The sequence below is a fragment of the Callithrix jacchus genome, chromosome 2, assembly GCF_049354715.1.
Source record: "Callithrix jacchus isolate 240 chromosome 2, calJac240_pri, whole genome shotgun sequence".
In the NCBI taxonomy this organism is placed as follows: domain Eukaryota; kingdom Metazoa; phylum Chordata; class Mammalia; order Primates; family Cebidae; genus Callithrix; species Callithrix jacchus.
In genome coordinates this window covers 100,252,807-100,265,797 of record NC_133503.1, presented here as the reverse complement: position 1 = coordinate 100,265,797, position 12,991 = coordinate 100,252,807, and the positions used below count along the sequence as shown (strand labels likewise).

At 33.1% G+C, this 12,991-nt stretch overlaps 1 protein-coding gene across 2 annotated transcripts in view; it reads left to right on the top strand.

The window, feature by feature from the left end:
- Positions 1-12,991, top strand: part of MAN2A1 (mannosidase alpha class 2A member 1) — a 189,210-nt gene that overhangs the window by 85,353 nt on the left and 90,866 nt on the right. For both annotated transcript variants that reach the window (XM_002806611.6, XM_035291114.3), the window contains 2 exons: positions 4,591-4,793; positions 7,995-8,177. In XM_002806611.6, the coding sequence (XP_002806657.2) occupies positions 4,591-4,793; positions 7,995-8,177 (386 nt within the window). The remainder of the gene's footprint in view (positions 1-4,590; positions 4,794-7,994; positions 8,178-12,991) is intronic.

Below are 12,991 nucleotides of genomic sequence, written 5' to 3'. Positions count from 1 at the left end.
TTTTGGTTACTTGTATATGAGTTTACATGGTTATAAAATGAGATGGAAGTTTTTGGTGCATGTAGTATGCACATGTTCAGCTTTAGTATATACTGCCAAACTATTCCAAAAATAGATGCATCATTTGTTGTGTTGTATGACAGTTTCAGTTCCACACCCTTTCTCAGTTTGTATTGTCAGGATTTTTGTTTTCCGTTTTTATCCTTTTGATAGATGGGATGGTTTTATTCCATATTTCTTCCATGGTTAATGAGGTTGACCCTCTTTTCATACATATATTGCCATTTGGGTATCCTCTTTTGTGAAGTACCTATTTAAGTATTTTGATGTTTTTTTAATTAAATTGGATTGTCTGTCTTTTTCTTGCTGTTTATAGGTCTTTGGTACATTTTGAATTGTATAATTTTTCAGATAAAAGTTATGCAAATGTCATCTCCTTCTATGTAGCCTGCATTTTCACTTTCTCATGCTGTCTTTTGATGAACAGAAATTCTTAATTTTAGTTAATTAAATATAACAATTTTTTTTATGTTTAGAACTTGTTTCTGTTTAAGAAATTCTTGTTTATTATGTGGTTGTGAAACTATATTTCTTATGAAGCTATCCTCTAGAAGCTTTACTGTCTTGCCTTCAAGACAGTAAAGGTCTATAATCTATCTGAAATGGATTGCTGTGAATTGTGTGAGGGTAGGAATCAAGATGTGTTTTGGCTTATATACATATCCAGCACTATTTATTGAAAAGACCATACTTTCTTCCACAGCACCTTGGTGTCATCTTTGTCATTAATCATGAGTGAGACTGCATTTGTGTGTGGATCTGTGTCTAGACTCTCTATTCACTTTTATTCATCTATTTGACTCATCTCACACTGTCTTATTAATGCTATAGTTTTATAATAGGTTTTAATATCCAATAGTAATAGTCTTCCAGTTTTGTTCTCCTTCTCAAGATTACATTGGTTACTGTTAGTAACCTTTGTAGTTCTATGTAGATAGGTTTAGGTCATCTTTAAATTTCTACCAAAAAAAAAATTGAGGGGGATTTTAATTGGGATTGCATTGAATCTGTGGTTTGATTTGAGCACAGTTAACTACTTTACAACTATTGGGCCATCTAATCGATGAGCATGGTGTATTTTGTGTATTAATGCAATTGATTTTTGCATTTTAGCCTTTTATCCAGTAACTTCATTAAATTTATTTATTATTTTTAGTTATTTGTGGATTCCTTATGGATTTCCTATGTATGAATAACTTCTGTATTTTACCCTTTGATCCAGTAACCTTGTTATATTTATTTATTATTTTTAGTTATTTGTAGATTCCTTATGGATTTACTATGTATGAGTAATGGCATATTTATGTCTTTCTTTCCAAAGCTTTAACTCTTTCAATCTACTTTCTTACCATGTGCAATGGCTGTGTCGTCTCGTATAATGTGTAAAAGTGGTGAGAGCAGACATAATTTTCTAGGCAAGAAAATATTAAGTGTTTCATCATCGGTCATAATGTTTGCCGTAGAATTTTGTAGACTCCCTTTATGAGATTATAGAATTTTCCTTATATTCCTCATTTACAGAGTGTTTTTTCATGATCAGATACTAAATTTTATTGTTTTCTTCTTCTAGGACATTGCTTTCTATTAGGTCTTATGTCTTGTGCAAATGATTGGACTGGTACCCCAAGGTGAAAATTTGGTAGAGTAATAGGGTCCACCTTAATACATTTTCTTTCTCTCCAAAATTTTTGTCCCTTAAGGTCTTGCTGTTTTAGTTCTTTAATGTCTTCAAAGCTTTTTCTTTCTATAGTTTATCCAGTTATATCTGTTTCTCGTGAGATACTTAAAGTTAGTTTGTCTGAACTGGAAGCATAAATTTACTTCTTTTAATGAAAAGAACAACAAAAGAAAATAACTGAGTTCAGATGGCTGAAAAATTGCCATGGCCTAGCCAAGACAGTCATTTTGCCATTTGGTCATTTATTTAATAATTTTTGTAATTTTTCTTATGTGTTGTTCTGATAGAGCTCTTACATTTAAGATTGAAGTTGTTGCCTTTAAATGTAAAAACCGGCCAGGTGCGGTGGCTCACGCCTGTAATCCCAGAACTTTGGGAGGCCGAAGTGGGTGGATCACGAGGTCAAGAGATCGAGACCTTCCTAGTCGACATGGTGAAACCCTGTCTCTACTAAAAATACAAAAATTAGCTGGGCATGGTGATGCGTGCATATAGTCCCACTCAGGAGGCTGAGGGAGGAGAATTGCCTGAACCCAGGAGGCGGAGGTTCCGGTGAGCCGAGATCACGCCATTGCACTTCAGCCTGGGTAACAAGAGCGAAACTCCATCTCAAAAAAAAAAAAATATATATATATATATATATATATATATTTATTTATTTGTATATATATGTATATATATTTATTTATATATATATGTAAAAACCATGTGAATATTTTTATTTGTTTTTTTTTTAAGGTGTCTTAAATATTTACTTTTTATGAGCTACCAAGGTACTTTCTAGAGAAATTTACTTTAAATAGTTGCTTTAAAAAATTCTCTAGCACAGGTACTGAGTTATTTTTCTACTCAGAGATTGAATTAGGTTTTGAGAAAGCCTAGTAGGCTACTTACCTAAACTTTGCTCTGGGACATTGCCAGGAAGGAATGTTGGCTCATATCAAAAATTAATAGAAATATTTTCAAAGGGTACTCTGTTGTTAATACTAAATCTGTAGTATGCCATAGATTTCTAAACTTTGAAGTTCAACAAGATATTTATTTTCTAAGTAAAATCTTTTGTTTATAGGTAAAGTGAGACTCAGAAATACATAGATCATAGAATATTTTGTCACTCTTATTATGTATACTTTCCTGAGCTTATCTGTATCTGCTGAATATGAAGTTAATGCATATTTCCTTCTATTCATGGCTCTCATTTCCTGTATGGTTACACACACACACACATACACACACACACACACACACATACACGAGACTGCTTCCTACCAATGCTTCTGAGTAATAATAATGTTAGCTAAAACATATTGAGTACTTATTATTTGCTATAAATTGTTTAAGGTAATTTATTAAACTTAATTAGTTATCTGAACATTCTCTGGTAGGTCCTGTGATTATTCCCATTGTAGATGAGGAAATTGAGGCACAAATAGATTAACTTGAGGTCTCAAACTCCTGAACTTGGGTGATCCACCTGCCTCAGCCTCCCAAAGTGCTGGGATTACAGGCATGATCCACTGCACCTGGCCACTCTGTTTTCTTAAACAAGTCATAAATAGTCTAAATACTATAATTCATAAAATTTGTAAAGTGGGAAGAATCCACACTGTATTTTAGTGAAGCCAAGATAAGACTAGGGAATAGTTGAAAATTGCTCATCTTTATTAATATAAACATAAGGATTTAGAAATAGTAACCTATTTTGCTGTAAAAATGTATTGCAGCACAATTAGATTATAATCACTTATTTTTATTTGCCTAATTCGTATCATTGTTGTAAATGTTCCAGTTGAAATTTTGTCTTTGAAGTGAAGAAATGATAGCTCATACTATTATTTGCCAGTCATGATTGTAAGCATTCTCTGTAACATGGATAGACAAAGAAGTTATGTAATATGCTCAAAACACATGTCAGATAAGTGGTAGAGATGGAATTCAAACCTATGCTATTGCTATGTTGGCTCAAAATGACTTGCAATATCTGTGTTTGTGTATGTGTGTTTGTGTGTATGTATATATGTAGGAAACAACAAAATCAGCATCTTTCTATTAAAAGGAACACATTCCCTGTTAAATAATCTATTTATTTTTGACAACACTGTCTTTTAATATCTGTTTACATGATTTGGTTTAGTGTCTTTTTGTCTTTGATTTGTAGAATGGTTTAGACTCATAAAAATGAATTTCTTACTGCTGATTTAAATCATTAGTCAGAAAGACCAGCATGTTTAAGCAGTCAGACTTGCCATTCTTGTCACTCTGTATATTTAACTTCTACTCAGTGTTACCTACTGGTAGGGTAAGTTCATTTTTTAAAAAATGACCTCCTATTCCTTAAGTCCCTTCTCCTTCACAAGAATTCAACTGGGGGAAAGGGATATAGATGAGGGTATGAAGCATGAAATACCTTATGGCTAACAAAATTACTCTTTTAGACTTTATGGCTAATAAAACTATTGTTCTAGACTTCTGGAACACTTTGCTCAAGATATGTCTTTTATTTTTGCTGTTGCCCTCATCTTTCATTCATCTGGATTAATCCATGCCCCTTTGAAATTCTAGATATATGTAGGAGTTTTCATAGTCACTGATTTGTAGATCTGAATAGCTCTTCTCCTAACTGCTGAAGTGTGTAAGTTTTCCTTTAGTTTAATTTGGGCCTTCATGCAAGTAAAAAAAAGAGTCACTATTATTTTCTTCCCTGCTTCTGGTTTATGTAAAATCTGAGCTATATGTTCATCTTAACTTGGAAACACATCTTAAATATTTATTATTAACTTTTTCTAACAGGGCAAGAAGTAAATAATTTTAAGGTAGAAATGAATAATTGAAGTGAACTTTTTTTTAACTAGATACAGTTTGGAACTTTATCAGATTATTTTGATGCACTGGATAAAGCAGATGAAACTCAGAGAGACAAGGATCAATCTATGTTCCCTGTTCTAAGTGGAGATTTTTTCACTTATGCCGATCGAGATGATCATTACTGGAGTGGCTACTTTACATCCAGACCCTTTTACAAACGAATGGATAGAATCATGGAATCCCATTTAAGGTACTTTTACCTTTCTATAGCTGCATCTATTTATTCACTTTCTTTATATTATCATAGCCTTTTTGTAGAGTTTTGCATAATATACATCATTCATGTAGTACATTATGTAGTGTTAAGCTCTAAGCATTTAATGTAATTGTGAAATCTTAATGCAATCAGAAAGAGGTCCCAAACTATAATCAAATTATTACATGAGTCTTTGTTCTGGAAGGAAAAGTAGTTTATTTAATTAGATTTTTAAGGAGTTGTATTCTGCATTTTGCATTTTTTCTAATTAATATACCTGTGTTATTTGTACACCATATTAATATTCAGTGACACCATCGTGAGTGTCTGCTGGCTAGTAATCTGATGGGCTTCTCATTGGAAACATAGATGAGCATCACAGAAGCAAAAAGCGTCTCTCAGCAGCCAAATGTGAGCTTCAAAGTTCACAATCCCAAACCAATGTATTTTATATGTGGGACAACTTTAGACTAGACTTTATCTCAGTTCGCTCTTACTTGAAGCACACTTCTGTAGGTACAGTTACCTGCATAGAAGAACAGCATTTGAAAAAACAATAACTGATGGGGCAGATTAAGAATGTAAATGGATACAGAGAAGACAGAAAAGTCTGTACAAAACACAAAAACACTAACCTGACACTATCCAGTAGAACTTTCAATCGCTGATAGAATGTTCTGTAATGATACATTCTGTTTTTGCACTGTCCAATATGGTAGTCATTAGGCAAATGTGACTATTGAGCACTTGAAATGTGCCCATTTAATTTTAATTAACTTAAATGTTAATAGCCATGTGTGGCTATGGCTACCATATTGGAGAGCATGGTCATAAGTAACTGAGGCTGATTGTTGATAAAGTTAAACTACTCCAGAGGCTCCCAAGGCTTTCTCTATGTACAACCTAGTAAAGTAGTTCATTTTTATGATGAATCTTGATGTTTGAGTTAGATTGTACTTACTTTCTTTTATATAGTAGCAGACATTGAGTACATTTTGGAAAGGCCTTTTATTAAAAATTGTGAATTTTCTTAAGGGTTGCATTTTTATATGGTAGTGGTTTTTGTTTATTGTTAATATTGTGCTCCTATTAAATATTATTATTTCAAAAGCCTAGTCTTTTACTGTTACTTGGAATATGCCAGAAAAATATATCTCACTTAAAAAATTATTTTAGATACATATTATTGCATGTATTTATGGAGTACATGTGATATTTTGATATAAACATATAGTATATAATAATCAAATCATAATTTGCATATTCATTATTTATTATATATTTCAAAATAACTGAAAGGATAGAATTGGAATGTTTCTAACACAAAGAAATAACTGTTTGTGGTAATGGAATGTATCTTATTAAATTTAAAATAATGTTTACATATTATAATGACTGTCCGTTCTTACACTATAGAATGTCAACCAGTTATCTGTTACACTATTTTAAACTTTTCTGTTATAAAGTGGAGTATATTCTCAATAATGTGGAGATCCTTTTCGACCACCAAATTAGTGATTTTTAAGTGTCAAGTATTTTTTAGTGGCAAAAAGAATATTGGTTTATCTTAATTTATTGAACATATTCAAGGGATTGTGGTTACTGCTAGTAATATATTTGGAAAATTCTGCTGCACTGAAACAAGCCAAAAAACCATACAATAGTTGTGATTTTTCAAATGTATTAATTTATTTGTACATAAGTTTGTCTGAAAACAGTAATATTTCATCCCTATGCTCTTTTGTAAAATGTAGATAAAACGTAAAAGTATAAAGAAAACAGTATTTCCCAAATCTTCTTTTTAACATTTGGGACATCCATATATAGATATATACTCCTTTCAAAACCAGGAATATTTGCCATGGATATATGTGGGGATATACCCACAATTTAGTTAATTCAAGCTTAGTGATTTTTATGCCATGATTTTTGGAAGGGCTAGAATTTAAAAGTGGAGATTGTTTACTGTCCTTTGTTATTTCTACAGTTTAGAGAAATTCATCATTTTACAAACAAAAAAAGTGTTTCCAGTGTCTCCTCTTTTCTGAATCTTGATATGTTTTCAAGTTGTCTTGGTTCTCTCTCTCCATTGTCCTTAAAACATATTTTGTGTATAGAACCTTCTTATACTTTTTACTTAATCAAGCCATGTATCATTTTTAAAAGTTTTCAAGAAAAACCTACCTTGAGCCATATTCTTTGATGAAAACACATAAAAGGTAAAAATTATAGCCCCCATATAAAAGCTATTATTAGAATAAAGGTTTTTTTTTTTTTTTCCTTAAAAATATACTACAAAGGACATCTTTTTTGTTTTGCTTTTGTTTAAGAGACAGAGTCTTGGCTCTGTTGCCCAGCCTGGAGTGTTGTAGTGTGATACTAGTTTGCTGTAGCCTCAAACTCTGGGCTCAAGTGATCCTCCCACCTCAGCCTCCTGAGTAGCTAGGACTAAAGGTGTATGTTACCACACCTGGCTAAGATAGAGTCTTGCTATGTTGTCAAGTCTGGTCTCGAACTCCTGGATTCAAGTGATTTTCCTGCCTTGGTCTCCCAAGATGCTAGGATTACAGGCATAAGCTACCATGCGCTGCTGACATCCTGTTTATAATTTTTCAGTTTGTATTGTTAAATTCTCTATATTTGTTGTATGTTATCATTCAAAACTGAAACTAACCGTTGCCTCTGAACTATTCTTGGGCCTTAATTTTCTGCCTCTCTTCTCTGATTGTTCTGCTCACATGACCATGCATTTCTTTTTCATTTCTCTTAATGTATATATGTGAGAGTAAATAACATTCTGGTGATCTTTGTGGTCTATGTGTGTGTTGCTCTTCGAGAGAAGAAAGGACAGAGAAATTTACCAGTTTTTACTGCTGTGTCCAGATACTTTTTCACTGTGTTATACATAAATAGGCCTGTCTTGCTGCCAACAGTACTGGCTTCTTTCCAGGATCATCTAGAACAAGGAACCCTGACACCAGTGTAGACATGGTATTTTTTGATGATTAAGAATGTAAATGTGTTATGTGGGTACATTGGTAATTTTATATGAATTTTATTACCAATATCTTTTTCATAAATTGCTTGTACTGAAATTATGGATTTAAAAAATTTAGAAAGTATCAATGTCACATGTTTTAGATTATAAGCTAAAATGTTTGTTTTAAAATTAAAACATGACTTTTATGCAATTAGGGCTGCTGAAATTCTTTACTATTTCGCCTTGAGACAAGCTCACAAATACAAGATAAATAAATTTCTCTCATCATCACTTTACACGGCACTGACAGAAGCCAGAAGGAATTTGGGACTGTTTCAACATCATGATGCTATCACAGGAACTGCAAAAGATTGGGTGGTTGTGGATTATGGCACCAGGTAATCTAATTATAGAAAAATCATCTTTAAAAATATCTTTTAAAAGTATGGGTAATAAGATTATATCTTTTGATGAAGTTGTTAGTGCATATCAAACCGCATTCACAATGATATCACTCCCAAGTATTGCTATAGCAAAACAGCACCAATATTCAAAGATTTTTTAAGAAATCAGTTGACAGAGTCCCACCTGTGCCACCTTTTTATTGCAGTGCATTTCTGCAAATAAGGTAGTAATACATTATTACTACTGTTTAAAGCTGATCCTATTTTTTTCTAAATACAGTGTGTGATTGGAGTTATCTTCTTGACCAAGGACTTGGTATCAAATAAAACGTAGTTATAATCTAGAGAGATAAAGATTCCTACTTCATTGTATGTCAGTTTAATCTCATCCTAATTCATATCCAGTTGTTCTTGTATATTTGTTTTTTAAGAGGTACACTGACATAAAAGAATAAGCTGAGAAATATAGCCAGGAAGGAAAAAGACCTGTAAACCTTATCATATATGGATAATACAAGCCATTGGGGATGAGAAAGGATGACCTGGATGTTGATATCAAAGCCACCTTTAACTCATTGAAGGGCTGTCAGATGGGTGAGGAAATAGAAGCTAAATTATTTCTATATTAAAGAATTTGAAACAATGAGTATAGGCATGGTCTGAGATAGCAGAGGACTTGGCAAACAGTGCTTCTTAATGAGAAAAAAACCTTACTTTTAGTAATAGGTAGTTCTCTATCTTCATGCCAGAGTTTGGATCACCATTCATTCATTAGGATTAGAATTCCCTAAAGGGGGATTCCCAGATTAGGGAAGGAGTTTTGACTATTCTATTTACTGTAGATTAGACTATTCTTCCTGATACTGTTTTTTTATCCACAATGTAATGCTTTGATAGTATTTTAAAATCATTTAAAATATACTATGATTTTCTTAAAGAACAGATATAAAAAGTGAATATACTTATTACTACTCCTGGATGAGAAAAAACGTATACAACAAATAAAAACAATTTTTAAAAATTGACTCACATATTACTAATTTAATAAATATTAATTAAATATGGCTTTCTAGAAATTGGGGGAAAAAGATATCCTTGGGGTTTTATTAGTGGACTTTAGTCCTTAAAAGATACATTCAAAGTAGTATCCTGAATATCTTCTCCATTTTTCTTATGGCAAGTATATTTGACAACTACCTATTGAGACTGGTCTGGAGTTAAAGTAGAAAATGCTCACTAGATGATAAAGATGGTATTTCTCCCACAGAAAACATTTTTGAAAGTAAGGTCATATCCTCCATTTTTCCTTCTCACCTGCTCCTGGTTTGTTAAGAGTTTTTAAGTGAGATTTAAAATCAGACTAGGGTAGAGTTCCTGAGAAGACATGGAAAAGTCATTTTCCTATACTGCCCACTTGTTGTCTCTGGCTGCCATATTGAAAGAGATTTGCTTATAGGTCATTGAGCTGTAGCTACAGAACATTTTTTGTATCATGACCTTTCAGAAGAGCCATCATTTGTTCTCCATATGTTTTGTATTGCTTTTAGCTTATAAAAACTTCCCCATGCAGAATTACATGTTAGAAAAGAAAAGGCAGTAATTCTTAAATTGTATTTGGCATTTGTAAATTTGCTATGTAAGTACTTCACACTTCATTGAAGTCATCAACAATTACCAAGTCATTAGCACAGACATTTTAAGGAGGAAATTTCAAAACACAAGTTAGGGAATTATTAACAAAGAATTATTAGTATTGGCTGTTCTCTTGAACTTGGACTGATGTCTACTGTTTATTCAGATTTGGCAGAAATGTCCCTGTGAGCAAGTGCATGAATTAAGGGTGCATATAGCTGTGAGTAATAGCAACTAGAAACAGAATAAATCCTGTCCTGCTTATTTTTATGTCACATGAAAGAAATCTATAGACAACTGGTTCTGGTACAACAGCTCCGCAGTGTCATCAGACATTCAGGCCCTTCTTTCTTCTCTGCCATAGTAGGGGGACTATGAGACCCATGGTCTCAACAATAGATTGAATGTTTATAAAGTTATAAACTGTAAAGCAAGAATACATCATGACATGTATGGAGATTAATTCTAATCATTTCATGAAAAAATGAATTGGATTGGGACAGTGTTTGTAATAGACATTCAGGTTAAAAGTATTAATAGATAATGTGGTTTATGTGGAAGGGAAGAAGAAATGGTGATGAGAGAAATGTTTTAGAATTCTGCTAATTATTCCTAACTTGTAATTAAGGTAAGTGGGAGAAAACAGAACAAAGGGTGAGCATGAGGGTCCTAAAATACAGATTGACCTATATAGTGGCAGACAAGCTAACATCTCCTTAATAAAACAGCCATGGCAGCAAACTAGGAAACTGATTCCCAAGTGATTTTTCCTGAAGTGTATTTCATGTTAATAGGATAAGTGCATGTTTGGAAATTAGAGGCCCTGAAAACCGTATTTATGACATATTGAAACATTTAGAATTTTGTTTTACCCAGTGTTTTCCAAATAAATGTACATTTTTTCATTTAGTTTTGTTTTAAACAAAACAGCTCCATACATCCCAAGAAAGCATTTGGGGAGTGATATATATACTATAGTCTTTAGTACTCATCTTATGAGAAGGCTGCATGTGTGCCTTTAGTATGCAAACATTGATTCCTGGCTATCACTCAGTTTAATTAGGACTCTTTAATACATCTGTGGTTTTAGGTGTTGGAGAACATGACTTTTCCTCTGCAGATTCAGGCTGTCTGATAAAGAGAGCCCTGTAGACAATAGAAATGAACTTAGATTGAGGGTCTTATTATCATAAGTGAATCATATTCATTCATGTGGTGTTTTAATATGGTGAAAACACTTAACTCTATCTAGGAAAACATTTGAATGTATTGGGAAATTTAATTAGATATGGCATGAACTCAAATCCATAAGATTGTAGTATTAAAATTATAGATTTGCCATGTAAATGTATTGAATGACATTGATAATGGTCACTTACATCTCTGAAGAAAATATTAATGCTCTGCAAAAAAAGAAGGTGTTGGGAAAACTGGCTAGCCATGTGCAGAAAGCGGAAACTGGACCCCTTCCTGACACCTTACAATAAAATTAACTCCAGATGGATTAAAGACTTAAACATAAGACCTAACACCATAAAAACCCTAGAAGAAAACCTAGGCAAAACCATTTAGGACATAGGCATAGGCAAGGACTTCATGACTAAAACACCAAAAGCATTGGCAACAAAAGCCAAAATAGACAAATGGGACCTAATCAAGCTCGACAGCTTCTGCACAGCAATAGAAACAATTATTAGAGTGAATTGGCAGTCAACAGAATGGGAAAAAATTTTTGCAATCTACCCATCTGACAAGCGGCTAATATCCAGAATCTACAAAGAACTAAAACAGATTTACAAGAAAAAAACAAGCCCATTCAAAAGTGGGTGAAGAATATGAACAGACATTTTACAAAAGAAGACATATATGAGGCCAACAAACATGAAAAAATGCTCATCATCACTGGTCATTAGAGAAATACAAATCAAAACTACATTGAGATACCATCTCATGCCAGTTAGAATGGCGATCATTAAAAAATCTGGAGACAACAGGTACTGGAGAGGATGTAGAGAAATAGGAACACTTTTACATTGTTGGTGGGAGTGTAAATTAGTTCAACTATTGTGGAAGACAGTGTGGCGATTCCTCAAGGACCTAGAAATAGAAATTCCATTTGACCCAGCAATCCCATTACTGGGAATATATCCCAAGGATTATAAATCATTCTACTATTATGTTCATTGTGGCACTGTTTACAATAGCAAAGACTTGGAACCAACCCAAATGCCCATCGATGATAGACTGGACAGGGAAAATGTGGCACATATGCAGCCATAAAAAACAATGAGTTCGTGTCCTTTGTAGGGACATGGTTGAACCTGGAAACCATCATTCTCAACAAACTGACACAAGAACAGAAAATCAAACACCACATGTTCTCACTCATAGGCGGGTGTTGAACAATGAGAACACATGGATACAGGGAGGGGAGCATCATACACTGGGGTCTGTGGGGGACAACTAGAGGAGGGACAGTGGGTGGTGGGGAGTTAGGGAGGGATAACATGGGAAGAAATGGCAGATATAGGTGATGGGGAGGAAGGCAGCAAACAGCATTGCCATGTATGTACCTATGCAGCAATCTTACATGTTCTTCACATGTGCCCCAAAACCTAAAATACAATAAAATATATATTTTAAAAAAAGAAGTTACTTCTTTTACAGGTTTTTTTTTGTTATTGTTGCATGACAATGAAAATGTCTTTTTAAGGCATAGATCCAAAGTTGCTTTCTGTATTGGAAAAAATAATATAATTGAAAATGTCATTAGCAAGGATTCTCTACAAACTTCTCCAGTATGAATTTGCCTAGGGATGCCTGGTCTGTAAAGCCTTCAAGAAACATAACTGAATTTGAAAAAAAAAAAAATCTTCAAGCAAGTTCTTTTTTCATGAGTAGGGCTTCAGCAGTAGCTGGTGATGTACTGAGGATATATTTCAGAATCAGTCTGGAGTCAGTAGACTTTTGATTCCTTAGACATAAAAATACAATTTGTAGGATTTCAATATAGTTAGTAATTTCATTGACCAAAAAAATTAACAGGGATGAAGACAACTTTATTATTCACATTTGTCAAAAACGCTTGTCCTCCTTGTTATTTTAAACAAGAACATGAAACTAAATTAAAATATCTATTTTAATTCTTGGGGTATGAATTTTATACTGGTTGAATT